At 42.1% G+C, this 27,677-nt stretch overlaps 6 protein-coding genes across 6 annotated transcripts; 5 read left to right on the top strand and 1 right to left on the bottom strand.

Moving 5' to 3' along the window:
* Positions 1 to 559: 559 nt before the first annotated feature.
* LOC119214735 (TPA-induced transmembrane protein homolog) lies at positions 560 to 5,370 on the top strand. Its single transcript, XM_037466587.2, has 7 exons — positions 560 to 931; positions 2,406 to 2,480; positions 2,754 to 2,807; positions 2,981 to 3,092; positions 3,339 to 3,499; positions 4,010 to 4,080; positions 4,214 to 5,370. Exons 1-7 carry the CDS (start codon positions 878 to 880, stop codon positions 4,407 to 4,409), a joined length of 723 nt encoding a protein of 240 aa, XP_037322484.2. The 5' UTR covers positions 560 to 877; the 3' UTR covers positions 4,410 to 5,370.
* A 1,319-nt stretch (positions 5,371 to 6,689) lies between these two features.
* Positions 6,690 to 8,340, top strand: guca1c (guanylate cyclase activator 1C). Its single transcript, XM_037465664.2, has 4 exons — positions 6,690 to 7,081; positions 7,419 to 7,568; positions 7,882 to 7,969; positions 8,131 to 8,340. The coding sequence occupies exons 1-4, from the start codon at positions 6,887 to 6,889 to the stop codon at positions 8,265 to 8,267; spliced, it is 570 nt and encodes a 189-aa protein (XP_037321561.1). The 5' UTR covers positions 6,690 to 6,886; the 3' UTR covers positions 8,268 to 8,340.
* A 1,949-nt stretch (positions 8,341 to 10,289) lies between these two features.
* thrsp (thyroid hormone responsive) lies at positions 10,290 to 11,074 on the top strand. The gene has a single exon (XM_037458804.2). It carries the CDS (start codon positions 10,388 to 10,390, stop codon positions 10,805 to 10,807), a length of 420 nt encoding a protein of 139 aa, XP_037314701.1. The 5' UTR covers positions 10,290 to 10,387; the 3' UTR covers positions 10,808 to 11,074.
* Positions 11,075 to 11,117: 43 nt separating this feature from the next.
* Positions 11,118 to 12,664, bottom strand: ndufc2 (NADH:ubiquinone oxidoreductase subunit C2). The gene is made up of 3 exons (XM_037458817.2): positions 12,409 to 12,664; positions 11,736 to 11,879; positions 11,118 to 11,311 (listed from the first exon to the last, which is right to left on the bottom strand). Exons 1-3 carry the CDS (start codon positions 12,545 to 12,547, stop codon positions 11,262 to 11,264), a joined length of 333 nt encoding a protein of 110 aa, XP_037314714.1. The 5' UTR covers positions 12,548 to 12,664; the 3' UTR covers positions 11,118 to 11,261.
* Positions 12,665 to 13,120: 456 nt separating this feature from the next.
* On the top strand, positions 13,121 to 16,960 carry rab30 (RAB30, member RAS oncogene family). Its single transcript, XM_037458790.2, has 5 exons — positions 13,121 to 13,270; positions 14,495 to 14,593; positions 14,682 to 14,765; positions 14,849 to 15,032; positions 15,385 to 16,960. The coding sequence occupies exons 2-5, from the start codon at positions 14,501 to 14,503 to the stop codon at positions 15,633 to 15,635; spliced, it is 612 nt and encodes a 203-aa protein (XP_037314687.1). The 5' UTR covers positions 13,121 to 13,270; positions 14,495 to 14,500; the 3' UTR covers positions 15,636 to 16,960.
* Positions 16,961 to 17,424: 464 nt separating this feature from the next.
* On the top strand, positions 17,425 to 27,344 carry prcp (prolylcarboxypeptidase (angiotensinase C)). Its single transcript, XM_037458779.2, has 9 exons — positions 17,425 to 18,074; positions 20,854 to 20,994; positions 21,081 to 21,182; positions 21,393 to 21,574; positions 21,757 to 21,914; positions 23,475 to 23,647; positions 25,384 to 25,551; positions 25,710 to 25,897; positions 26,456 to 27,344. The coding sequence occupies exons 1-9, from the start codon at positions 17,607 to 17,609 to the stop codon at positions 26,673 to 26,675; spliced, it is 1,800 nt and encodes a 599-aa protein (XP_037314676.2). The 5' UTR covers positions 17,425 to 17,606; the 3' UTR covers positions 26,676 to 27,344.
* The last annotated feature ends 333 nt before the right edge of the window (positions 27,345 to 27,677 follow it).

Genomic DNA, 27,677 nt, shown 5'->3' on the forward strand with positions numbered 1-27,677 from the left:
TATGCTCCTCTGTGATCTGCTACTTTACCGGAAATGTGAAAATTCAACTTGGTTATGTATCTCGAGTCAACATTGACCTTTTAAAATGTTGATCCAGAAGCGTTGAAGTTGATTCACTTTCTTACGAACGTTTTTATTTTCTGAATGAAACTGACTGCAGGTGCACACTAAACATTACTGTAAAAGGTGTACGACTTTCATGGTTAAATGGTTAAAGTATCGATGGTATTTTTAAATGCTTTTGTAGTTACCCTAATCCAAACAAAATAATTCAAGAAAAAAATAATTGTATATTGTCGAAGGCATCTTGACCATTTTCATTTGCTAAAGGCACCCGTTGACTCGTCATACTTCAGATAATAGAGATGCAAACTCAAAAAGAACATTCAAAAGATCAAGAAACAACAAAGTGCAATTTCAATAAATAAACCGATTTACAACTTGCTATAGATGACAGCCATTACAAGTACAATTAAAGTGCTGCAATATGTTAGTGCGTTTTAATACTTACACAAATAAAAGTCCTGCAAGGAAAGGCGGATGTTCCCCGTGTTCTGCTGTAACAATTAAACGTTTCCTCCCAACTCGTTTCTCCTCCCGACGACGTCTTCCGGCGTCAGCCGCTCCCAAACTTGAAGGAATTCACCTGCTGGGAAAGAGCGAGCAGACGTAGAAGAAGCGCAGGAAGAAGTCGTTGTCCTCGTCCGGAGAAAAGAAAAAAGAAGAAGAACTTTGAACGATATGACCCGGCGACTTGTTGTGGTCCATCCGCAGCTCACCTGAGGCGTTTACTGTCCCGCGGACGGTGCGCTTTCATTATTAAAAACAATAGGAACAACAAGCACTTCCGTGTTTGGACTCGTCCGCTGGGACCCGAATGCAAACCAGCATGGATCACGAAATGAAGCCCATCGGGACCAATGGGGCCGAGGTAAATTCATCATGGGCTCAACGTGTTTATTATGGGATATAATACGCGCGGGAATTGTAACAGTAGTAGTGGTGGTGGTAGTGAAAGGAGTAAAATATTGTGTTACAAAAAACAATGGGTTTTTTTTTTGTCTGTAAAACAAGATTGGCGCCGCGGCAGAAAACCATGTTCACGTTAAAAGTCAACGCAATACAAAGATTGTTACCAGGGTAACATTAGAAGAAAAGCGAATCAATAAACATAAAATACATTATCCGGGCCAATGGAAGTGTGTTGGACAATGGTTGACTACTCGCAGATTAATTATCATTCATCCACGTCACATCAATACTCACTAATAGGTACACTGCTTATCATAATATAGTTAATAACATAGTTTAATCAAAGTTACTGTACCAATTATATGATTTTTTAAAAATAATTGTCTAATACAAGTAGTCAAAAAAGCTAATTTCTCAATAGTTGAACAGGTGTTCAGGACATCTCAGACTACTCTTATGCCAACAATGAAATCATTTTACTGTACCAATTAAGAGAATTATCCAAAATAAGAGGGAAACCGGTCAGAATTGAGAGCCGAATACTGTGCAATCCCAGAACAATGACCCTAAACATTCAGCCACAGCTACAATGGAATCATTTGGATCAAAGCATGTTGATGTTTTAAAATGGCCCCGTCAAAGCCCAGACCTCAATCCAATTGAGAATCTGGAAAATTTGCTGTTCAGAGACGGTCCTCATCCATAATTTTTTCGCAGTAAAAGGTATTTTGCACCTCCAAAGTACAATGCATGTTGTGTTGATCAAATAGGAAAGTCTATTTTTGTTCTAGTTTGTAAAAGGGTCCCAGAGGATGAATACCTGTGCATTCATTATAAAGCAGTGTACTTAGTCGTTGTTAGGGAGATTGATCTCGTGCACACCATGAGTCTCTCAGGAAGCCCTAGTCCACGGTGGCATCGTGTTTTTACAGCTACAACCCAGTGATCCATTTGTTAACTTTGCTTCTGTCTGTCATAACATCACTGTCTACGGTCACACTGAGGGAGGGGTCGTAATGTGCATTCCTAATGTGCATCTGTTAACTTGCTCATGTTCCTTTTGATCAGGCGTGTCCTTCTGATTGGACAGCTTGGACCTCTCTAATGTGTTTTAAAGATTCACACCAAGAAGCTTGGTCAGACTTTCTTAATAGAAATTAAAAAAAAAGTATCAACAAATAATCCCTCCTCCTTGGAGTTAACTCATCATTACATACATCTATACATAGAAAAAACACAGTTAAATATAATTAAATCTAGTGTTTTTAAATACTTGTATTGGGCCACCTACTGGTAGAGATGGTGAACACATTTACTCTGGGTCTCCTAAATGGCTGCTCCATTTAATGTGTATCATTATCATTCTGCTCAAAAAATATATGTTGGCGTTTATGACTTCATAGTATTATCTCCCAATAATTGCCTGCTCCTAGGTGACGGTTAATGGAGATAGTGTGGCCTACAGGATACCTGGTGCTACAGAGAAAGACCGGTTCCTCCCTGACCAGGTGAGCTTCCATCCAAGCATGTGCATGTTTACTCAAATGAACCATCTGTTCATGATATTAGGACAAGCTATGTACTAACTTTAGCAGTAATGTTACTTTTGTTATCAAGACAAAGCAAGCAGTTCCTGTTTTTTCGCTGCCACAACTTCTCTTAGTCACTTATTCCCATCACTTTTGCATGTGAACGAATCAACACACTGTCCCCTAGATGACTTATTACATTTCTAGTAAGTAGTAGGGGGGTAACATTTGTCTGACATGTCTTTTTGTCAGAATACCAGTGCAGAATCGCAAAGAACTCGGGAGAAAACCTTCACTCTTCCAGAGGTTTGGAGACTTTTAGTCAAAAATAAACGCTATGTTTCTGGGGATTTTATCATCCCTCATGTGATATTTCATTGAGTTATTTTCCCATCCAACCCAATCTCTTTTGGTAGTTTACAATTTGAACACAGATCAGCTTTGGCTCGATTGATGAAGCGTTTTCATTATGCGTTCAGATTTGCTCTAAGTGCAGGATAAGCAGAGAACGGCTCAAACTATTGCTGGTGATCGTGGCCATCCTCCTGTTCATCGCTGCTGTTATTGGGATTTCTCTGGCCGTGTGCTCAGGTAATGTCTGAGATGATGCTGCATTTGTTAAAGACTATGTGCACAATCAAAGTTACAGTCCGGGAGAATCTCAAAGTTCCAATGCAATGTTTCGTAAGAGCACCAATGTTTAAAGGTCATGGCCAGCTGAAGGTCAAAGTGTTATTAGTTCTTATTAAAATGCAACATTTTCAGAGGTATAAAACAATTCATAGCCGGAGATAACACATTTTTGCCAATGCTTTGACCGATTTCCTCTTTGAGCAGCGATCTATGAGGACTCGGACGAGGACTTTGACAGTTCGTTGTTTAAAGTTCCCCGGTCCTTCAATGGGAGCTTCCGGCTGCCCAATCGGGTCTTCACAAACGGACTTTTCACCCTTTCGTCCAACGAAAGCCAAGCCCTCGCTGCTGACCTTCAAGACAAGGTTATTGCCAATTCTGAACTATTTTGCAAGTAATGCTCTTATTGCTTAGTCAAAATATACTTATTCATTGTAGATAACTCCGTATGAAGTGGCAAACATTATTCTTTTAATTTGCTAATGCATCCGTGGTTTAATGGTAATAATGAGTTACGTTATTAATGCAAGGTAAGATCATTTTATTTTACATTAAATAGCCAATTAACATCCATATGCATATGCTTTACATGAAATCATACATTAACAAGTAATGTACAGAAAAATGTGAGGGTTAAGAAAATGCAACAACAAGTATATAAAGAAACTGTGTCTGGAGCCCTATTTCCCCACTTTCAGTGTATTTGTTACTGTTAAGTGAGAGAGCTGCATAGCCGATTTCATACACACCTCCCAATGACGGATGTAGAAAATGTAAATGTAACTCGTAGCTCATAGGTGCTGGCGCCCGAAGCCCTCTGAAGGGAAAGTAGTATGAGCCTAAAGGTCTAATGTTTGTGTTCCTTCCCCACCCAGCTGGCCGACCTCTACAGATCTTCTCCTGCTCTGGGACGATACTTCTCCCAAGCAGAGATACAGGCTTTCCGGTGAACCAGCATTACACTCTCACGCGTTGTTTATGAACTACATTTATTTTCACCTGCCCTTTACGATTTAGCCTTTGGTAGTTTTATAAAATCTTTTTACATCTGTTTTTTTTACTCCCCACCCGCCTCACAGGAACGGGTCAGTCATCGCCGACTACCAGCTGATGTTCCTCATGCCCGAAGAGCAGCAGGCTGAGCTGAGAAACGTCACCCTGAGCAGGGAGATGGTGTACAACGTGTTCAGACAGTTCCTATACGACCTTGAGTCAGATGACTCGGGGCCGATGTACATTGACCCAGTTTCCCTCCATATGTTTTTAAGAGTCTAAACAAACCGGGGTGTCTTGCTTTTATAGAAATACAAGTGTTTATATTTACATATCTGTGCCTTTTTCCCCAGACATTATCTGCAAACCAAACCTGTGAAACACTCCTAAAATATTAGCCCACAGAGCAACAAACAAACACAGCAGAGAGCTGTTCAGGAAAATGATCCTGCTGCTGTGATCGTTTTCTAAGGGAAGGCTGTTTAATGCCGTGATAACCCGTTTAAAAAAAGAAACATGCCAAACATGCTGGTCACAGTTTATCACGACATAACACATGTACAGCACAGAGCTGTGTGACATCACAGGGTTTCCTGGACGTGATCCTCCTGTCTTACAGCTGTCATTATTGTTTGTGGCAAAGTATCTGGTCCCTCACAGACCTTGAGATGGTTGTTTTTGCTCCCTTCATTTTTTTTCATGGTAAAAAGTTTTTGATGAAGTTTGATGAAAATAACTCCTGTAAGATAACGTGTATAAGGCCTTTTGTTTTCTAAAAAACATAATAATGTGGAGTTTAAAATAAAGCTATTACATTTTTTTAGTTTACATTTTGAACCTGAGTCTTTTTTATAGTGGACTCAATAATATAGGATATGTTCATATATTGTTTAAACAAGTATGTCATTTAATTGGTATTTGAATGGACATTGTGGGGGTTTGTATAGCAAAACATTATCATTCTGACAGCAACGCATATAATACAAATATTTAACCCCACAAAAAACCGACACTGATCTGAAAAGGCCAATTTTGAATTTAAAAAAAACATACTGTGTATGATATAAATGACTAATGGTAAAGTATTCAGAATGAGATAATGAGCATATCTTCTGCTTGACCACCTTTTAGAGGAACTGTATTTAGCCGTGCAGATCTGGCTGCATGACTGTCACATGCTGGTCAAAAGATCAAGTTTAAACAGCAGCGCATCGGTGGAATCCAAGAGATTTCGAGAGTTTATTACTGTACATACAAGCACATCACGCCACCCGCTCTATGCAACTTTCAAATAGTGCCAATGTTGGAATAAACGAGCATGAAGCAACTTGAATTGACATAAGCTGCTTGCGGGTGTTCAGGGTTTACTTGGGCCTCTGCACGTGTCCATTTATGTTTTGCTAAAGCAAACACTTTTCTTTATCTCTTGGCAGCAGTGAAAGATCAAGTGCCCAGCCACAGCGCAGCAGCATGCATCATGGGGGTGTGTACCTTACAGGCTAATGGGTGCTAACTAGCTGTGCCACCTGTAGTCACTGGTGGTCCATCTCCACAATCCTATTTTGAGAATTGTTCATCGTCCAAAGCCAGATTAACTATGATAAGCCTGGGAGCTTCCATCGCCTTCCTCAAACACCACCACTGCCTATCCTTTATTGAACTCATGATCCTCTGAGGTTGGTCATTCTAAACCACTATAGGTCAGCCGTGTATTACCACTAACAGTTAAACGTGTATTTATCCATTCTGGATAAGTGCACGGCTGCTGTATATTCTATTGACTCCGTCTGTCACAGATATAAGGAAATAAATAAAGCTGATTTTCATATCAGGGCTACTGTCATTAGTGTACCTCAAGCAATTCTTTAACCTTAAACCTTAACTATGTTTTTTTTTTTAGGTTCATGGGCTGATTTTTGCCAGTTGAAGATTGTTTAAGTGTAACACTTTCGGGACAATTCGATGAGGAGGAAAGAACCACATATGAACGGCATAGTTAATAATATAGTTATAGAAAGATATTTTGCACTGGGGAACTAAGGCAGGGTTGGGTCAATACAAGTTATTTGCAAAACTGTGAGGCAAGGCAAGGCCATTTTATTTACACACAACATTTAATTACAGGTGAACTCAATGTGCAGACAGCGGCAAAAAGTTAAAGCTGCAAGCAGGGATGACCGGGTCCTTGCCCCTTGTGCAAGTCTGCAGAACCGGCACAATGCCCCTTTGCAAGGCTGTATAAATTGGATGAATGTTGTCACATGACATCTCTTATGCAGCATGTTCAATTTGGGGCATAAAGTTTCAACAGCTTACAGCAAAACAAAAAATTAAAAAAACACACATTATCTAAAATGGCTGACTTCCTGTGAGGCGGATAAAACATCATAGGAACTTTACATCTACGAGTGATCCCGATCTCTAGAAGCTATCCTACATCTGCATAGCAGTAGTCTTCATTTCAACTGAACCTAGTATCCTGTTTTTTACACATTAGAGCCCCACCCACTTGGATATTAGTAACTAAGCCCACTTCATTCATTTAACTGCAATGTCCTTGGGTTCTAGGAAGACGTCTGCAGTTATCTCATTAAAGGGTTATCTCTGTTTTCGGCTGTGGATTAAGTTGGTTGTGGCATGTGATTCCAGCCAGTCCTCAGTTTTCCCTGAGCTCTGTAGGAACACTGTCCTCTCTCGCCTCCGCCTCACTTCTGGCTCTCTGCAGGGTTCTTTTCTAGATCAAAACCTCTTGAGGAATAATGGGCTCCAATTACTCCAGCCTTGATGATATCTTGGAGGAGGACATGCATCACTGGTACACCAAATTCATGAAGGAGTCTCCTTCGGGACTCATAACGCTCTTTGAGCTCAAGTCAATGCTGCAAATGACCGGTATGACAGAGGAGGCCAGCGGCTATGTGGACCAAGTCTTCTTCACCTTTGACATGGATGGGGTAAGGAAACCTCTGCAGCAGATCTCTTCTTCCTTGTTTAGGAAAAAGGATCATTGTGGAACAACCTTTATAGTCTACTCAGACCGGTAACACTTTGTCAATTGTCAGGAATTCTCAAAGTTAAAAACTGTAGTATATTGAATGGTTGAACTTGAAAAACATGGCATTTTGAATGAACTGGTAAGAGGTTGCATTAACCCAATGGCCCTTGAATCACAAAAGGCAAAGTGACACAATCTTTCTTTTGAAATCCATTTTGATGTTGATTCGCAAGCAGGTGGATTCAAAGTCCTTCCTCCGAATGTAGCAACTATTTCTTCCATGTGACCCTTTACAGGATGGCTACATAGACTTTGTGGAATACATTGCAGCAATTAGTTTGTTACTCAAAGGAGAAATTAACCAGAAACTGAAGTGGTACTTCAAGCTCTTTGATCAAGATGGAAATGGGAAAATTGACAAGCAGGAACTGGAGACCATATTCAAGGTACAGTATATTTTCTGAGTGTTCCCTAATTTGTTGGGTTACGAATAAGTACAAATGGGCCCTGAACTAGACATGACACATAATCCTGGCGGACCTCTTATGCTACACAAGTCTAAGTTTGGCCATGCCTCTAACCCAATCAGTCGCAGAAGCGTAGCGTAAATCGCCCTACAGATTACACAAAGACTTTTCACCTTTTCTCTTAGTACACACATACAAACAAGACATTTGGCTGTGGTAGGCAGCGTGTGTTGTTTATATGATGGACCTTTGCGAGGCTCCTTTTAACCAAACGTGTACACTCTTCTATCAGGCCATTCAAGATATCACCAGAAATTACGACGTGCCCCCAGAGGAGATTGTAAATCTTATATACGAGAAGATTGACGTCCACGGAGAAGGTAAAGAATACTTATTTTGTCAAGCCAGTGATTGTTAATAATTCATGATGAAAAAGTCCCCATAATCAGCCCAGCCAAGTGAATTACTGTATAAATATAAGGCATTGATTGACTCTCTAGTAGTAAACATCCTTGACACCATTTCCATCTTTTGTCCTAAGGTGAGCTGACACTGGAGGAGTTCATCAGCGGAGCCCGGGACCATCCCGACATCATGGACATGCTCAGCAAGATGATGGATCTGACCAACGTTCTGGAAATCATTGTTAGTGGTCAACAGAAGAATGCCGTGAACTGAATCCGCGATCAGCGAGCTGGACTCTGTCGAGAACTCTATTGTTTTTAGAGGATTTTTTTTTTTTTTTTAGAAACAGCAGTGACTGAGCAGTCCAACGGAGACAGCATCGCTCTGTGCGTTGCCCCGAGGGAGGCAGAGAACTTGTGCTCATCCCTCTGCTTGCGCTCTCACCAGCCTTGGACGATGGCCCTTGCGTTCTGTGAAGTTTGAAATCATTTTGAACAGGGGATGTGTTTGGGGTCTCTGTGGCGAGGTGCCCTTCTGTTTCCAGGTTCCCGTCATGGTTCCAGTAGATGTTGCAAATCACGGGGAACGACTGACTTAATTAAAATACTATTGTATGGAAATCTTGGGTTACAGAACTGTCAGTCACAAGGAGGAGGCTGACAAACCGCCTTTTGCGATTTCCTGCCACCTACGGTGTTATTACAGCTTATAGGTGCATGTTTCAGGATGGGAACACTGCAAGTTTACATCTGAAACACTTCTCCTTTGTTCCGTGTTATTGCTTGTGTGAGATCTGAATGAAAACGACACTGCTGCTTGTTTACTCAGATAGAGGGATTACACGCGCACATTACAGGCAACACATGCACGGAGCCCTGAAGGCTGAGTTGATATAGAGATCCAAAGAGATGGAAAGCACTCTTCTGACTGGTTGATAAAAGTATACAGGTTGTAACTAAGGAAGTCCATCAACTGGCCAAACCCATCACTCTAACTCAATTTTCAGTTGAACTGTTGCACTCTAATAGCTTTTTTTGGCCTCTCCTCCAAAAATGGCACACCCATGATAAAGTGTAATAAAAGTATAATAATTCTGTAAGTACTAACTCTTTTCTATCTGGACTTTTTTTCTGTGGGGATAAGGGAAAATGGAGTATTTTCAATGTTATTGGTGAAGAAATCAATATAACACAAAAACCTTTGAATTTTGTGAATCCCGTGAAATAAAAATCCTAAACCTCCGATTAAACATGTAAATGCCAGGCCCATCTACGTGATAACCCAGTGTGTGGACAGTAAGCATGTAAAGGTCCACGTTGATAGAGGATTACTCCTCGAGAACAGGCTTTTATGAAGGACTCATGGCAGAGAAACATGAGCAGTCATAATCTGGATTTTTCAACAACTTTTTTTAAATGGTCTGATCCTATTGGATCTGATTAAACCCACTCGGAAATGGTCGACAGCTTCCTTCATGGGTAAAACATTGGCTGAAACCGCCAACCCCTAAAGCGCTGGAATTACTTGTGGTGCGCAAACAATGGCACATGCGCATTCTATGGACTAATTTGCATATCATATCCTATAACATATTAGTATTTCCAAACAGATTTTCAACAGTGTGCACAACATTCCTGTTGGAAATTGGTTCTGTACCTTAGACAGGGACTCTCGGGTGACACATGAAACTTGTCACTGCATGTAAATGTGTTTTGAATCCTACTTGAATACAGAAAAGGCAAAAGCTCTACTCACACATGAAAGAACAGTATTATCCAATTGCCATTTAGTTTTCAAGAAAATTAGACCAAGAAACAAACGGTTGCAAAGGGAAGTATTAAGGTTATATTAAACATAAAGCCATGATGATGCTTACATTTATTTAAAAAAACGAATATCCAAGCACTCTTTGAGTTTGCAATATTATGTGCAAACTGAGGAAAGAAGAACGAGGATGACCTGCAAATGTAAACACTGCTGACTTTGTAAGGTTTCTTTTGATTCGTCAAAATATATCCTCCCTTGGCACAAATTTAATCTTAAATCAATGAATATTAACCCATGTTTGCGTCATACCAAGGCCATTTAAAAGTTATTATTTGCACGGTTAATAATTTGACAGGGATAAATTTCGGTCCACACGGGTCAGACAGTTTTATGACCATGTAGAGATTGCAGGTTGTGTAAAACAAACAAAGATAAGATTTGACTCCCCAAAGCACCCAAAGCAAACTCAAATGCGGTTGATGCAATGCCGTGAAAGCACTGCTCATCCCACCGGTGCTCATCCTATAAATACCCCGGCTTGTGCTCTCCAGACTTTGCGCTGCACATTGCTTCCCACCGTCAGCCACCACAGCACACGGAACAGCCGACCACATCCAACTGGAAGCATGCAGTCTGCCGAGGCCCAATTCAACAAGACCAACCTGCTGTTGACCCTGAGAAGGTACAGCTCAGCAGTCAGCGACATGGAGCAGACCGTTCTCCTGCCGAGCCTGCTGCGAGACGTGCCCGCTGATGAGGCGTGGGACTGTGAAGCCACAGAGGAGTCCTGCGGAGACCTGTACAGCAACTATCTGATGCTCAAAGCCATAAGAAACACTGCAGAATGCAGCCTGGTTCTGCTGGACGACCACAAGGCAGAGAGCAACGCAGCACTCAACAAATCCCTGGAGCCTCTTCTGGACACAGATCCTGAATCTCTCGTCCGCTTCCACCTCAGCGGATTGTTTTCCGTGATCTGTGACCTCACCAAGAAGACTCAGAAACTCACTGGGAAATACATGGACATCATCGGAGTGGTGAATTAGAAAGCGTGCAAGAGCTGTAGACTTCCAGGGAAACAAAAATATGGTCTTTGTAAAAGTGCTGAATATGTAGTGAAGTCATCTGAACATGTCAAATATCTAAAGTGTTTACAGTCTCTGATCCACTGCTTCTTAGTGGATATGAACAAATGTGCATTGTCAAAACTGATCAAATCTATCTCTTCGCAACTGTAATACTCCCTTAGAAACTATGGTTAAGGGATATGTAAAAACGTTGACTGATTAAATGATCGTGAGACAAGAAATCAATGTTCTGAGCCTGATTTATGTTGAAACACACCAACGCATCATGTTTGTTGTTGTATTCAGGTATTTATTTTATTTACATAACTACTCTTCTCCACACAAATGACAAGATTTCCCAAAAAGACCACTCAAAACAGGTAGTCTACAAATGAGCTCCCTCACTCTCCTCCATCTCACCAGCAACCTACACTTAGCGCACCGGATGGAAAGGCTCGACGATCTCTGCAAAGGTCTTTTTTTCTGGAGAGAAAAAGGCAAAAGAAACCCTTTGGTTACACACACACAAACATACGAGTTCCAAAATTCTATGTAAAGTTGAACAAATATGGTATTTAAATATAATATACATAAAGTGAGGCACAAAGCACACAGCTTGTGACTGCATACAGTCAAACTGAACACTTTTAGTCTGTAGTAAGCATAGAAATGCTATTAATGGCGGTCATATAAATAAATAAATATACATATACACAATATATAAAGAGGCACATAGGATCATGTGCATTAGAACAACACACCAGTCAGAAAATGTATTCATAAAGATCACACCCTCTATCAATAAATGTCAACATATTAATATAATACTAATCACCAAAAACATCTGTTAGTTATATAGTTGAGTTACATTAGACATATAAGACATGAGCGCTGATAAATCACTTACCCTTTGCTGGAAAATCCTCTGGGTGAAGTCTGATGTACTCGTTCATGTCTCGATCGAGCTTGGCATAAGTGTAATTTTCATATTTTGAAACGTGGTAGCCGATGAACCAACCAATGGTTGCCAATAGGAATTGCCGGTGAACACCTAAAAGAGGACAAACAGGACGACGATGATGTTATTATGCATTTTAAGCACACAAAGTGACAACTATAAAATAAACTTGACACTGAAAACACAAGTAAAAGCTTTCATCGAGCATATGGGGAACCTCGAGATTGCACCTTATAAACAAACAAGGTACAAGTTGCATGCTACTGAAAGGAAGCTAAAATTAGTAGGCTAACGTTATATAACGTACTGCATTTGCAGTGTGGGCCTTTACAGGTAAGCTCTGCAATAATATCAACATAAAACATTTTAATGTTAGACATTTGATTCCAGAGGAAATTGTCATGAGTATAACCGTACCCGTAACTTAGCTTATAGGTAGCTACCACAATGGAGGCGTCATAACCAGTCACTGCTCTTCTGTGACATGTCAGGTCGACATTTTGTTCTACTTCAAGTTTTCTAAGACATTTTAATAAACATTAAATGTCGCATGGGCTTTGTGGGGGAAAATGCGACCCCGTAGACAGGATGAAGTGTGAAAGTCAGCTGACAACATGCTAACCTGATCTTAGCGGTGGCCTGTGGTTAATGGCATTGTGCAGCATCGCGGAGCACCAGCCTACGCCGGCCAGCCAAACCGAATTCCGGTTGGTGATGGACGGAGGAGGGAGAGACTTCCCAAGTTCAGGAACGAAGCCCATGGTAAGAAATTCCCCTTCAATTCAGATATCCAAGTGACCTCCCAGCGTTTACTTTTCGGCCCTCACCTCTCGTAGGAAGTCAAGGACATGCTGCGCAACCAAATACGACGTCCGGGAACAACAAATGACAGCAACTTCAGTTCCGCCTACTGTTTCCTAGCAACCAACGCTAGAAGGCTAGCTATACATTTAACAATGAGGTCGTTACTTTTTGGTAAAATTACTATGATAACAATTAACAGTAGCATAGCCCTTGCTCTACTGGTACTATTATTATGAGCAGGTTGTTGTCCTAAAATTCACACACACGGACAACTTGAGTGCTCGATTGGAAGATTCTCCCTTTTATAAAATAGTTGCCTCATGCCTGTACTTATTTAACGTGTGCATATAGGTATGTGGTCAAGACGTATGCACCGTGATAAATGTCCCCTGGCAAAATGATATAATTTAGAGCAAAAAAGTGTACGATATAGATATACGACAGAAATAAGAGCAGTGAAGTGCAGTAACGTTACTCGAGTAGATGCTACTTTGTATTTGAGCTGATGACATCATTGAATGCAGTCCTCCTCCATCTCCTCCTCCTCCTCTGCTACAAACTGCTGCTGAGGAAACACAGCCAGAGGATTTATGCCCTGCCCAGCAGCGGCTTTGCCTATTTGATGAGGTGACCTATGCATACCAAGTAGTTATAAGTCCGGGGATCTCCCCGTGTTTTTGGTAAGTGAAAACCATTTACAGAATCGATGCTCAAGGCCAATTTGGATATATTTTTCCTCCCTTGTGTGTGCAAATAGTGCCAAAATGGCTATAGTCACTCGGTAGCTGCTTGTTGCTACTGTTGCTAGCTTCGCCCTAATGGCTCTCAAGCCAGACTGAAAACGACGCATTTTTACAGGGAGGAATGTCACGTCAGCTGAGAATACGTGTGTGCAAAATGCTACTGTGTTACTTTCCTTTACCAAACAAGATGAGACGAAGAAAGAGGAAATGCGACACAAACGGGTTATTTGTGCAGATGGTTTCATCTGAGTAAAACCCTAAAATATGCTTTATTGTATCCTAGCTGGCAATTGAATGCATCACGTAGTCTTGCAAGCAACAGCCTTATTTCCTGATTTGTTTTATTTGCTTCTTTTTTTTTTTTTAAACATGTAGTTTTTCACGCAAGTATATAGGCCCGACCCTCACCGCTGATCCCTCCTAAATAGTCCGTTACCGCCCCGGTGGACGCGCGTCTCACGCGCCTCTGTGTGGCGTGCTGATGCTGACTGGAGAGAAGCCGCAAAACGTTGTTTACAGGTGCTTGTTATTGCGGACTATTCGCCCAAAACAGTGTGACGAGCCTCCGTGGCTCCATTATAACCCCCCGTCCCCCCCCCAAAGTGGTGCACGGCCCCCCAAAAAACTGCTCTATCCAAAACCCCAATGTGCACAGCAATGGGAGGAAGATGTGAAATAGAAACCTTTGATTTCAAACTACATAGTGTTTTCAAGATGTTCGAGTCTTACATGATGGAACATCGATTTTAAATTATAATTCAATCAGTAACCGATTGATAAACATTGAACTGAGACTTGATGATCAGAGACATTTGGTTTTATCTTTTGAATCAGTGTATGTGAACAAATGAGCTAGATGTGCATTGGTATTTATATTCTGTTGATAGGCCATATTTAACACAACATTTTAAATTGAGGTTATTTAGGCCAGATGTCAGTCGGCCTTTACACCAGTTTCATAACAGCTGGAATGTTTTCTCAACATCTTCACAGTCTGTCTTCAGACTACTTTTCAGAATGTGCAATTGAGACCAATGTGTCTCAATGTAAATCAGTGCATTTACTTATGGTTGAAATGCACTTACTGTAAGTCGCTTTGGATAAAAGCGTCAGCTTAATGACATGTAACGTACTTATCATTCCTTTTATTCCTTTTCACAGTTTAGCATGAGCATGGAAGATTATGACTACCTGTTCAAAATAGTTCTGATAGGAAACGCTGGAGTTGGGAAGACATGCCTTGTCCGGCGCTTTACTCAGGTTTGTATCTGTCTGAGCTTCTGAGTTTGGATTTACTAAATTACACAGTGTGAGAATATCAGACTGAATAATTCCGTTTTGGTTTCAGGGCCTTTTCCCACCTGGACAAGGGGCTACTATTGGAGTAGATTTCATGATTAAAACCGTGGAAATTAAAGGGGAGAAGGTCAAGGTACAGTCTTAAATGTATATATTTTTTATTCTTTGTAATAATCTGGATGAGAAGTTGCTCATTTCCTGTATTGTGTTTTCCAGCTGCAGATATGGGACACAGCTGGACAGGAGCGATTTCGCTCCATTACTCAGAGTTATTACCGTAGTGCCAACGCCCTCATTCTCACGTATGACATCACTTGTGAGGACTCCTTCCGGTGCCTTCCAGAGTGGCTGAGGGAGATTGAGCAGTATGCCAACAACCAGGTGGTGACTATATTAGTCGGTAAGAAGCCTTACTTTGCGCTTTAATAACCAAGGGATCAGGCTCATTGTTCATTTTGAGAACACTGTGAATATTAGTGTTCGCCATATTTGACTGGAACTGGCCTGGTTTTGGGAGACCACTTAAATTGAAGCGAGAAGTTTCCGAAAAGATTTGGTAAATTCAAAGCCAGTTTTGGTAACATACATGTGATGCGACCTCTCAGTAAAGAGATCTGGAGCAGAAATCCAACACATGGTCTTTTGTTTTTATCCATCCCACGCACGCATGCACACTCGCATTCACTTCCATCGGCCCCCATGACCTTCACCACTGGGGCCTGCTGCGTTCTTACCTGTCATGTTTCTTCCAGGTAATAAGATAGATCTGGCAGAGAAGAGAGAGGTTCTTCGGCAGAGGGCCGAAGACTTCGCTGAGGCTCAGAGCATGCTCTATCTGGAGACCTCAGCCAAAGAGTCCGACAATGTTGAGAAACTTTTCCTTGACTTGGCCTGCGAACTCATTCGCGAGGCCAAGCAGAACAAGCTGGATAACAATGACACTGCCCCGATGCCCGGTGAGGGTAAAACCATCAGTTACTTGAGCTGCTGCAACGTCAATTAGGGAGAGCCCAGACTTCTGGTCATTTTAACTCAGTAGCCATAGACTGTAGAGGGCAGATTGTCAAGGCCTCCGTCCCTCTAAGATGGCGTGAAGCCACTTTTTAGTCCCGTCATTTCTAGTCCTGGGCTTTTTTAAAAGCTGTACAAGGGAGTTTAGTTTGGCCTTCAAGGAACAAGCATTTTAGATGTTGCCAATGCAACGGGATGTAGAGTATGTCTGCCTGATGCATCCAGGAATCTGATTAGGGCTCCATTTTGTCCTCTTTGTAGGGAAATGGCAAAATGTTTTTGTTTGGATCCACTTTCATTAAACATCAGTATTCACCAGCAGTCAGTATTACGTGAGTAAAAATTTCAACCAGGTATTTTGTTACAGATTCTACATAGCTGACAACAAGTGTCATGATCATCCGAGGTTATCAGCAAATGGTAACTAAATGTTTACAGACAGTACATTGAGTCGCGTAAACTTACACAAAAACCTGTTGCACAATCAGTTATTCCCACAAGGTATTTTGCTCTGAGCCTTGCAGTCAACTTGCTGGCTTTCGTAATCTCATTTCTGCGTAGTTATTTGAACCCAACACTTCAAACTGTGAAGTATTTTTTCCCACTAGAAAATTTGTACTTGCTGCTAAAATATGTTCTATTGTGTCAGATAACATCAATTATATGTGTTGAAATACACATATAAATACTACATTGAAAGAGTATTCAGTGACACCCTCATTGTTATTATTTGCATACTGGCAGTGCTTGCAATTAGTTGGTTGATGTAGAATAAAGAAGTTGGGAAAGCCTTAGATATTGTCAGTCATCAGAAGTTATTAACAGTTTAATCAATTGCCTTTTTTATTGGACTGTCAGCTGTTATTTTTATCCATAGACATGAATATGTCTGGCTTTTGTGGTTGCTGCCTAGCCATGAAATTGTATCACTTCTTATTTGTGTGAAGGGGTATGTTCATGTATTGTATATGACGTTGTACTTCATATGCTTTTATTGTAAATCTTTTGATTGTCCAGCATGTTGTTTTCCATAATTTGTAGTGTTTAACTTGATCTTTCATAAATCTGACATAACTGTAATGTACTGTATTGCACAATGCCGCATACTGCACACTTATTTTTGTTGTAACATTTTCTTGTACAGACTTGTAGTACTTCTTCGCACTTTGCTTTTATACGTTTTATTTTCAGTAATCCCTTTGTAAAACTGGCGAGCAGTTTGTTTTGCCTTTTACCTTAGACTTAACAGCAGTGACGTATTGTTAATCCATTTCATCTTCTTGTCAACACAAATGGCTAATACAAAGGAAAACACTATTGGGATGTTGTGCTTCTTTTTCTTTACGTGTACAGAATGATTCCTGAAACAATTGCATCTTGCTGTCACTACTAAAGGTGACACACTCTTGATTTTAAAAACACAGATCAACCTGTCCTAGCATCAACACATAGGTAAGAGTGCACACTTTATTAAAAAAAAGATAAAGCATGCACCACTACATTTCCCAGAGGCGTCGGTTAGTTGGCACGACTGCATTTCCGCCAATTTGAAGCATTTAATATTGCAGTAAACACTTGGGATTTTAGATTCACACGTGTTTCATCAAACTGAGATGTAATACTAATGAAATTTGTATTACTTTTGAATAGTTCACGTTAAATCAGTTTAAGTAAGCAGATAAACAGAGTAGCTTAATTGCTCACTTCCCACTTGTCAGAACAGTTCCGGGATATTCTTTCAAAATAAAAGCCGATACACAAGAGGGTTTTTACTCTGAAAGCAAATGGCAACAAGACAGGCTTATTGCGCAGCGTTAAGTGCAACTCACTTCTGTTTAGCGCTTATTGTATACATTCTGAAGCCTTTTTACTTGCTTATTACGCGCATCAACCTAAAACTCCCATCAACCCTTGCGAGATTTACAGTGGGACCCATCTGCTTTCTGCTCGCCCTGCTAACTGAATGCTAGCCGGCTACAGCCTTATGAAAGTTGTTCAAAATGTTGGGAAGCCTGAAGACTCCTGCTCCTGTGCTGCCCCCCCTCTCCCCCGTCTCCCCTCCTCCCTCCCGGCGTTGCTAAATATAGGTCACGAGCTGTCTGAACACGCTGACAGGCGAGTCTCACTTCCTCTCTGCTACGGGACAGTTCTCCTCTTCCCAGTGCGAGGAGCCACAGAGAGCGACCCCACGGCCTCGTGGCAATGTGCTGTGGATCCGTCCCGCTGTGAGCCGTGTCGGACCGCAGCAGCGATGCGGGCTGGACTCGTGAAGCGGGGATTGGACGGAGCCGCAGTGACCGGCATCCTGGCGCTGTGCCTCGGCTGTTTGCACGTGATCGCCCTTAAATCACAAATGTTTACCGGGCTCGGCGGGTCATCTGACTCCGCTGAGACCCCCATCAGCTATGACACATTTTATTTTGATCAGAAGGTGAGTGTGACATTCATCTTTATAGTTTTTTTTTGTCATTTGTTTTATGAAACCTATGTATGTTTATTTTTTATTCAGTTTGGTTCCTTCCTCATTTATACTTCTACCTCGTTTCTGTTTCACTTCACTTTTACATGTTTGGTCTGCACCGTATAATGGCAGAATTTAGTGTTGCAGAAAAAACATCATTCAATTGAGTAAATAGGATCCCTGTATTTGGCCCCGAACAAAACATTATTACAGTGAATACATTCAAACTAATGTTGTACGTCAAAATGATCTTTACAAAACCCAAATCCTTTTAAAGCATTGTTTGTTGTTGACTGATATCTGCATCACTTGCTCTTTCTAAAATGGCAATGCACTGACTCCGTAGAGATTGCTCATGAGTGAAGTCTGCCGACAATAGCTGTTTCCCTCGGGCTTCCGGTAGTGAAGGGAAAACCATCAGAGTCGGTTCTGTTCCTGCCAGCAGAGCGGCAATTATCCCTCCTGGCTTCCTGCCTAGACAGGTCTCTGGGGCCTTGTGACTGTGCAACACTTTACCTAATGATGTGTGTGTGTGTGTGGGGCGGCGGGGGGGGCGGGGGGTTAAGGCATTTTCATCCAAGCCTTTAGATTTTCCTTTTGCTATTATTTGATGGAGGATCGTATTGCATGTTGTTGACTCAGTGGTACGTTAACGCAGCAGGTCGTTCACAGTGAACCTGACTCAGACTGCGACTCTCTGATTCCTGAGGTCAGGGATGCCGTGGAAGTTAAACTCAACTCTCATTCACAGTCGGGCATCTGTCTGTGTTGACCTCTTGGACTGCAGTTTGTTTGGACATTTAGGCCTGTTTTCTCTGCTAAGATGGATGTTGGGGAGCTTTTCAAGCTTTTCCCAAGATCCATATCTGTACAAACTAAAAAACCTGAGGAAGTAAAAACAATGAAGCTGTTCAAACCAACGATAAACTCATTAGAATTTTACACAAATTATTAATATTAAGTGTATTTGGAAAAGCACAGAATATTGGGATTTTTAGAGTTGATGAGAGGATTTGAAACTCCATTTCCTGATGTTTTATAGACCTGACATTCAGTCAACAAATGAGATCATCTGATTCATCAAAAAAGGAGAACAGCCGTTAGCTGCAGTCTGAAGTGTAATATTAACAAACTACTGATAGCGTGCATTCACCAGACAGTATTTGGATTAGGAGACAATGCTCCACACCTGGTCCAGCCCACGACATCCTGCCTAATCAGCCACGCCGACAAGATGATAAAAACCGTTTCCTCCCTTCTGTTGTCCATTGTCTTCTCTCATATGCTCTTCTTTAGCCAATCAACAACAGCTGACATGCTTGTTTCGCAATAAGTAAATTGAATAAAATCCCTGCAATTCACTTTCCATTAGCAGCAACAAGCCTGCTGTTATTTGGGTTTTTTTTTGTTACAAAAGAATCATTAATCATGTTGCCTTTTTTTTACGCTCTCCATGAGACGAGCTGCTGTGAGAGCACTCACCGAGTGATCCACAAGAGGAAATCCTCCCGTCTGCACTTTGACCCCCGGACAATGAATGGAAGCGTCCTTTAGCATCCTCCCAAATTACCTGCTGTTGTCTACTGGAGCTCGTGCTTTGCTTGTTTCCCCTCTGTCTACATTTGTGAGACTGTAACTCGACAGTCTATTTTCCCATTGAAAAGTCGAAGCTCTGGTCTAACAGATGTCCAGTAAGTGCTGCCCGCATGAACCACATGGTGGCGCCACTCATCAGGCCGCTGACTTGTTACGAAACCTGTGGACTGTGTTTTTGTGATGTGCATACTGAGTAGGTACAAATGTACTCACCGGAAGGCTGGCGGGGGTCTTAATTTATTCAACCACTTGAGTTTGGTATTTACATCATAGTTCAAAGGAAGGAATTTGTGTTTGTGCTGCAGCACAATTTGTTTCACTCTTGAGATCGGACGTCTACCGTTTTAACAATCCCGGTATAAGAAATTGAAAACCTCTTAAATGTTCAGACAATTCTTCCATAACTCTTTGGATGACCAACACTATTGAGACTTATTTAGCTTCCAAACTGCCAAACTTTTCCTTTAACTGTCTCATGGTCCCTTCACACTTAAAAGCATTTGCCAAGCCCTGAGGAGTCAAGGCTTGAATGAGCACATTGAGGCCCCAGAATCTTTTTGGTGTCACTGGCTCATAAAATTGCTGCCTTTTGTGTGTCCACTGAGGAGGGAAGTGAGCGAGAAGGGGACTGTGGGGGGGTGGGGGGGGGGGTAAAACAAAAAAAAAACATTTTGTGTTAAGCGGGTGCGGTTTCGAGGGGTTAGACAACTCGACCGCCTCATGGGGCCGTCGGCTCTGTGAAGTTGTTGGTTTCTCTCGGCCTTTGTTTCATAAAGAATACAGGGAAAATCCTTGAAAGGAGAAGACGCCCCGGAATCCCTGAGTTTTGGATGAAAGGACACCTCGGAGCTCATCTAAAGGGGAACTAATGCGGCATCCCTTAAACCGGCTCCAACATATCTTTATACAAATAGGGGCTAATTACTCCAGAATCCAACCTCTGGACTGTCATTTCCCACGTTGGCCCCAAGCCACGTCTCCACCGATCCCGATCCGACGGCGAGTAGTTGACGCCCGCCGGACTGAGACCCGTATATTGCATTCAATTGAGCTGCACAGTTCAACTGCTGCGAGAGCGATTTATATTGTTGATCAGCTCGCGAAGAATACGTCTAAGGTGACGCACTCATTTCACCGGTTTCCTGTCTCACAGATTGATCATTTCGGTTTCCTCGAGGATGGCACCTTCAAACAGAGATACCTTGTGGCCCACAAACACTGGCAGCGGCCCGGGGGACCCGTTTTGTTCTACACTGGCAACGAGGGCGACATCACCTGGTTCTGCAACAACACTGTGAGCACCTCACCTGTGGCCTTGCATTGGCGCTGCACATAATCCCAGCTCCTGCTTCAGTGGCTCCGTTTCCGTCTCTGTGTCAGGGCTTCATGTGGGAAACGGCGGAGGAGCTGGGAGCCATGCTGGTTTTTGCAGAACATCGTTACTATGGAGAGTCCCTGCCATTTGGACAAGACTCTTATAGCGTGAGTGAAGATGCGGTGTTTATGAGTACATCTACGTCTGATTCAAATCTAAAGGATTAAGTTTTTTTACCTTTTCTGGGTCAGTAACAAAAAAACAACAATAAAAAAAAAACGTTTATTCTAAAAGAATGCGTTTCAATGTCAGGGCCGTTTCTCCTTTTTAAAAAAAATGTATTCATTTCTTATCATACTTGTCACACGCCTTTTTAGGACAGCAAGCACCTGAACTACCTGACCTCGGAGCAAGCCCTGGCAGATTTCGCAGTGCTGATTCAGAACCTGAAGAGCACTTTACCCGGAGCTCAGCACAGCCCCGTCATCGCTGTCGGAGGTTCCTACGGAGGGATGCTCGCCGCCTGGTTCAGGATGAAATACCCCAATATAGTTGTTGGGTGAGACGTTAGTGCGGATGTGGTGAAACCTTGAGGCTGGATTCCACAACAGATTTAAGGGGAATATTTGTTACACAAATTATTTAAAAGATAAACTAGTATAATGGAGTGTAATACCTAGTGTGGCATGTGTGATTCTGAGACATAAAAGTGGACATTTTTTCCTGCTTATTGTATTTCAGAGCATTGGCAGCTTCGGCACCAATTTGGCAGTTCACCGGTATTGTGCCGTGTGGAGACTTTTACAAAATAGTCACACAGGACTACGCCAGGAGTGGGTACAACTGTGACACAAACATCAGAAAGTCTTGGAAGGCCATTAACAATGTCTCTTCCACTGGTAAGTTGTACAGTCAAGATTGGCTGATTCATCCTTCCTGTCAGATTTTTGGGGGAAAAAAAAACATTTGAAAAATGCAGAATGATAAATGAACCACATTTTATCACAAGTACGAGAAAGCCTCCTGGATTTTAAGAGTTTCTGCACGTTTTTCCACATTGTGTGTTCAATTCATTGCCTGCTAAAGCCTGAAACCAGACAGCTCTTACTAAAACTTGTTATATAAAGTGGTTATAAAGTCTGGAGCCTCTCGGCGGCACAGAGAACAGATTGTTATGTGTGGATCCATAAGATTTACAACCTGCATAACTCAGACTACCTCAGTCCTTTAGTATTCAGATCAGATCAGAATTAGAGAGTTTGCCTACGGGATCCCTCTGGTACATTTTCCAATTCGGCAATCCTAAACTGTAGGAAGAAGCTTTATTGCGTTGTGTGGTACTTGTTATTCAGATCACACCTTGCTGGTAAAAGGTAAGAATGAAAATGTTCGAACCCACTTTCTAATGAGATGCCCCTTTTAATAAAGGCTTTATAAGCTGTAAGTAATGGCTTTAACATTTACTCATGATTCATAGAACAGGTGTATGCTTTTAATAACATTAACCCTCTAGTTGCCAGGTCAGAGAGAATCCTCATTTTAATTAATTTAAAAGAGGGCATTTAAATTAATTTAATTGACCAAATATATTAACTTTCAGATCAATTCCATTGAGCTACAAATAAGTGTCATGTTGGAGAATTATATGGGCGGTGGGAGGAGACCACTACCTGGCAACACAAAAGGTCTTAATAGCTTATGACTGTTCATCAGTAACACATATTAGTAAAGCCATTATCCACAGCTTATACATTATTTATAAAGGTACCAATCTGAATTCCAAAGATTTCATCAATTATTCTCAAAATTGATTTTGATAAAGTTCTTTAAAGGAATGGCAAAAACAAAAGAGACTCTTACATCAGTCTCAAACTGAGTGCCATCCCATTAGAGTAGAAGTAAGAACGTACTGTAAAAGCCTGCTGTTTGTCATATTACTAAACAACACAATTAACCAGGGAAAACATCTGGGTCATGGTACCTTTTTTATAACTTTGACCGAGAAGCTTCCAACAGATGGACGATGTATAGCATCTGTCTAGTAGCATCTGTTGCATCAAAAGATAACAAGAACGAAGATGTGTTATTTAGACAACTAATTGGATACTTTAATGTGAGTAGCAATTCACGGTTTAGCCGTGATGGTTAAAGTATAAGGATTAATACTAATTTTTGCGGAAGATACATAAAAGGCCGTTTTGTCCCCACACTTCTCTGAACAGATGATACTGACATTTTCTGTGCATAAATGACATCATAGTGGTTCTTTTGTAACTAAACTTGTTTTGAGGAACTTATTTTACTATTTTATTTTCTATTATTTACCAAACCCATGTGAGCTATAGAGGAAAAAACATACTTTGGTTTATATTGTTTGAAACAACAATATTCAAAGTTTAGTACCCAGTCTAAATTCAGTAGTGACATTTGATAAACATTTTTTCCTCTCTTTGAACAAGCGTCTGGTCTGCAGTGGCTGTCCCAAGAGTTCAGTCTATGCACCCCTCTAAAAAACAAGAGCGATGCTGTCGGCTTCAAGAACTGGCTTCAGGAGACTTGGGTGAACCTGGCCATGGTGGACTACCCCTACGAAGCCAACTTTCTGCAGCCCCTCCCTCGCTGGCCGATCACGGTACAGAGATCCCCTCGTCAATTAAGATTTAAAGGCACATTTGTGGAGGAAAAAACAGATGCTAATAACATTTTAAACTGGAATTGACTCCTTGCCAACTTTATTGCAACATAATATCTGGTTTGCCTTTTAGTTAAGCGCCCGACAGCCTGTGATTTAAAGCAAATATGTCATTAAGACGATTGCGTTTGTTGTGGTCTTCCAAGCTTTTGTAGACAACAGCTGTCAATTAACTTCATCCATATTCATAAGGACTTCGTTTCTTTTTAGATCTGAAGTATTCTTTAGATGAGCGGCTACAAGTAAGCCGGCGCTCTTTTCTTCCTCTGGTACCGTTGGGTCTTTCATTGGCACCCCGTCAGATCTCTGAGGTGTTTCTCTCGGGGCATGACGGCACAGAAAGCGGACGTTCGCCCAGCGCGGCTCCTGAGGTGGCGAAAACAAAGGGTCGCCTCTCTCGATTCCATGAGTCTGTAAAAAAATGCTTCACCAGGCACTTGAGGTGAAAAAACAATGGCATGACTTTTTCCGAAATGGATAAACTCCCGTCATTACAAAATGTCCTTTTTTGTTTTCCTGCGAGAGCTTGTCACAGTTTAGCGGCTGCGGCTGGTTGACTTGGATGCAGTGCAGTCCACCAGTCACCTGGACGTGTCACGTCCTCAAACCAAGCTGTTGAACCGGACTCTCTCTGTTCGGGGCTTCGACACCCCTCCTGGGACTAAAGCCTTTACCAGTGCGATGCGCTCTCTCGCTCTGCTTATTTGTTTATCCGTTCTGCTCTGGAGAGATTCGGCAGCGTCACTGGAAACAAACACTAGAGGGTCATTATGAGTTTTTTGGCTACTTGCCTTTAATGTATGCGACCCCTATGGGTGGTTTAAGCGGTTTAGGCAGTGGGTGCAAAGAGGAGCTTTTTTTAATGACAAAGCTAATGTGATTATCTGAGTGAGTGTGAGAACGGGGTATTGAGGGCTTAGAGGAGGGAAATCTGTTGGCAGAGATGAATGTATAAGCCTAATCCTATCTGAAAAGTAAGGAGAAGATGCTTTGGAGCAATTGCAGTGTTTTTCTTCTCTTTTTTTTTTTCATGGTATAAATCTTTGGTTGGACATGTCTGTGGCCCTCCTCATCCATCGACCACCAACTCCTCCCCAACCCTGAAGACAAAAGCCTTAGTAACAGACTCCACACTAGCGCAGCTCCCCTCCAACCTCAGGACAAGAAAGCCCAGTTTGTCCGCCTCACAAAGAGTGCAGAACAACAGCAGCAGCCAACTCTGCTGCTGCAACCATAACAACACACGGTGAAATTAAACACAGGCTGAAACTCAAATATTTATCATCCGCGCTATTAATTCTAAGGAAATCAACCGCGGTCCAACAAAATGGTATTGAGGGGAGCAACATTTAGATCATTGGCTGTAAGTAAATGTGCGCTTTTACCTCCTGGTGCCAAGATTACAGCGATAAATCCAAGTTCATTCCAGGGAATTCCACATGCAAAGTAGGCGCCACCACTTTTTATGTGGAAAAACACTTTGAGCCCCGAAAGAACGCTGCAGTGTTATAAACAACTCGGACACAAGGTCATTAAATATGTTTTCTTTTTTAAATTGAATTCAATACACAAAGGAATTTCAGGAAGCTGTCAAGGCCTCTCCTCCACTGTAATGCAACCATAGACTTAATTCCGTTATTGTGTTTTGCTTGTTCGCGCGTTGCTTTTTTTTCAAGGTGGTGTGCAAACATCTGGCTTACAATCCGGGTGTGTCCGACTACCAGCTGCTGCACGGCGTCTCCCAGGCAGCAAAGGTCTACTACAACTTCACCGGAAGCTCCTCCTGCCTCAACACATCTCAGACTGCAACCGGCAGCCTCGGCCTCCTCGGCTGGTTTTACCAGGTGCGGCAGGGGGTTGGGGGGGCGAGTGTGTTTGTGTGTGTGTGTGGGGGGGGCTGCCAGCCTTGTCGTTCTAAATAAATCGCACGGCGCACACACCCGTGTCAGCGGGCAGCTTGACCTGTCACGATGAATACGCGTTTTGATCCCTCTTCCCGCAGGCCTGCACGGAGATGGTGATGCCCATGTGCACAGACGGCGTGCAGGACATGTTCGAACCCGAGGAGTGGAACTTCAAGGCCTTCTCTGACGAGTGCAACGCCATGTTTGGCGTCAGGCCGCGGGCGGACTGGGCCGGCACGCTCTACGGGGGGAAGGACATCGCCTCGCACAGCAACATCATCTTCAGGTAGTGAAACGCTTCTTGGTCGGTTGAGTGCCGTGAGAGACATTCACAATTTCTGATTTGGACCGGCTTCTGACTAACAAAAGCGGAGCAACAGGGGGTGACAATGTGGCTGAGGCATGGACACTGAGGCGGGTTTTATGCAGGTGACTACGTGCAGCTGCTTTTGTCAGGTCTGGCTCTCACTTTTGAAAGCAACTCGAACAAATTGTCATAACATATCCAACAAGTATTAAGACGGCACCGACAAAAAAGGAGTGGCAGTCCACACGGGGGGTTGTCTGACACCGACACAAGCAGGGTTGGTTTAGTCAGGTAAAATGATTGCGTCTATTGTGTTTTTATTCTAATTAAATCTTAAATTCTGCGTTAAAAGCTTATGAAGTTGGCGTACTGCAGCAGATGAAAAATAAGAATGTAGGTTATTTTATCCGATTCACTGGGTTCTTTGTACAAGCCGTTATGTTGCTTTATGTAAATGAGCCCCCCCCCCCCCCCCCCCCCCTCCCCTTACATGTGGCACACAAGTCTCTTATCACAGCCTCTGCTGTCGCTTTTCAGTAACGGAGGACTCGACCCGTGGTCGTCCGGTGGAGTGACCTCCAACATCACAGACTCCCTGGTTTCCATTGTTATCCCCGACGGAGCTCATCACTTGGACCTCCGCTACAGAAATGACTACGACCCACCTTCAGTCCGCGCAGCCCGGGCGTTAGAGGTCATGTACTTTCGAAAGTGGATCAAGCAGGCTAAAAGACCCCTCAAGCCTGTTAGCACCTGAAGGTCCGCACAATGTCACAGGAACCTAGCTTTAATTCATGTGACAGTTTCCACAAGAAGCTCCCTGCATCGTTATGCCAAAGCTTGAGCCTTTTTCTACACCCAATGTTGTGGAAAAACATATTTTCACATTGAAGGATCACTTTTTGCAAAAATTGCTCTGAACTCCTGATCTTAATAGCAACGTCCTTAATTACATGGGAATGATTTTCTTTCAATCTTATGTATATTAGACTTCAATTCCCTTCCACCTAATGAGGCACGCTCCATTTTTTTAAGGCCAAACTATACTTTTCCAATTGCTTAGAGGCTCTCCATTAGAAGAATACATAAATTAGATTCACAACTGTCTTTTTTTTCTTACATTACTCACATTATTGCCATCAAATGACTGGATCGTGTCCTCAGTTTAGGGTTTATCTGCATCACAGCATTTAGCCAAAAACCCATTAGGCCTCTCTGTCTCCAAGCTTGTGTTTTATTGTTGCTATTCTGTGGTACAATCAGGGATATGTTTAGTTAATACCACTTTACATTTAATTTTTGTTTTTCAATTTCATCATTAAAAGACCCCACATAATTGTTGATGATTAGTCATTGGTGTCTCTCTGGTGTAGTTCTTCTTTTAAAGTAAGTGTTTTATTTACTGTTATTTAACTTGATTTCTGCATTCCTCGCTCTTAAAGTTTTCTATTTGTTTTACACCACCTATACTTAATGTGTTGTCTACCGGGTTAAACGGATTAAAAAGCTACTGATGAAATTGTCATAATTGCCTTGGGATCATGTAAGGATGTTGAGTTACTCTTTAAAGCCAACTCTTTGTCGGGTTTTCGCGAGACTTGGCCTTTTTTAGTTATTTCCACCTAGCAGGAACAATAGCATGGGGCTGTGATTTAATAAAAACCCAATCGGAGGAGGGCAATAAAGTCAGTGGTGGGAGATTATTGCAGCTCCGCCTGCTGACCTCTCCCCTGTGGACCAACCTGTGGGATTCCCCCTG

The sequence above is a fragment of the Pungitius pungitius genome, chromosome 3, assembly GCF_949316345.1.
Source record: "Pungitius pungitius chromosome 3, fPunPun2.1, whole genome shotgun sequence".
Classification (NCBI taxonomy): domain Eukaryota; kingdom Metazoa; phylum Chordata; class Actinopteri; order Perciformes; family Gasterosteidae; genus Pungitius; species Pungitius pungitius.

What these genes read in the sequence shown, in the direction of transcription:
- prcp (XM_037458779.2), top strand. Translation starts at nt 17,607, where the DNA reads ATGCTAGCCGGCTACAGCCTTATGAAAGTTGTTCAAAATGTTGGGAAG. An exon ending in TCCTCGGCTGGTTTTACCAG is followed by an intron (nt 25,552 to 25,709) that starts GTGCGGCAGGGG and finishes CTCTTCCCGCAG; the next exon opens with GCCTGCACGGAGATGGTGAT. An exon ending in CACAGCAACATCATCTTCAG is followed by an intron (nt 25,898 to 26,455) that starts GTAGTGAAACGC and finishes GTCGCTTTTCAG; the next exon opens with TAACGGAGGACTCGACCCGT.
- ndufc2 (XM_037458817.2), bottom strand. Translation starts at nt 12,547, where the DNA reads ATGGGCTTCGTTCCTGAACTTGGGAAGTCTCTCCCTCCTCCGTCCATC. An exon ending in CAGGCCACCGCTAAGATCAG is followed by an intron (nt 11,880 to 12,408) that starts GTTAGCATGTTG and finishes GTCCTCTTTTAG; the next exon opens with GTGTTCACCGGCAATTCCTA. An exon ending in AGAGGATTTTCCAGCAAAGG is followed by an intron (nt 11,312 to 11,735) that starts GTAAGTGATTTA and finishes TTTTCTCTCCAG; the next exon opens with AAAAAAAGACCTTTGCAGAG.
- LOC119214735 (XM_037466587.2), top strand. Translation starts at nt 878, where the DNA reads ATGCAAACCAGCATGGATCACGAAATGAAGCCCATCGGGACCAATGGG. An exon ending in TTCTCTGGCCGTGTGCTCAG is followed by an intron (nt 3,093 to 3,338) that starts GTAATGTCTGAG and finishes CTCTTTGAGCAG; the next exon opens with CGATCTATGAGGACTCGGAC. An exon ending in GCAGAGATACAGGCTTTCCG is followed by an intron (nt 4,081 to 4,213) that starts GTGAACCAGCAT and finishes CCCGCCTCACAG; the next exon opens with GAACGGGTCAGTCATCGCCG.
- thrsp (XM_037458804.2), top strand. Translation starts at nt 10,388, where the DNA reads ATGCAGTCTGCCGAGGCCCAATTCAACAAGACCAACCTGCTGTTGACC.
- guca1c (XM_037465664.2), top strand. Translation starts at nt 6,887, where the DNA reads ATGGGCTCCAATTACTCCAGCCTTGATGATATCTTGGAGGAGGACATG. An exon ending in AACTGGAGACCATATTCAAG is followed by an intron (nt 7,569 to 7,881) that starts GTACAGTATATT and finishes CTCTTCTATCAG; the next exon opens with GCCATTCAAGATATCACCAG. An exon ending in GATTGACGTCCACGGAGAAG is followed by an intron (nt 7,970 to 8,130) that starts GTAAAGAATACT and finishes TTTTGTCCTAAG; the next exon opens with GTGAGCTGACACTGGAGGAG.
- rab30 (XM_037458790.2), top strand. Translation starts at nt 14,501, where the DNA reads ATGAGCATGGAAGATTATGACTACCTGTTCAAAATAGTTCTGATAGGA. An exon ending in TTGTCCGGCGCTTTACTCAG is followed by an intron (nt 14,594 to 14,681) that starts GTTTGTATCTGT and finishes TTTTGGTTTCAG; the next exon opens with GGCCTTTTCCCACCTGGACA. An exon ending in TTAAAGGGGAGAAGGTCAAG is followed by an intron (nt 14,766 to 14,848) that starts GTACAGTCTTAA and finishes TGTGTTTTCCAG; the next exon opens with CTGCAGATATGGGACACAGC.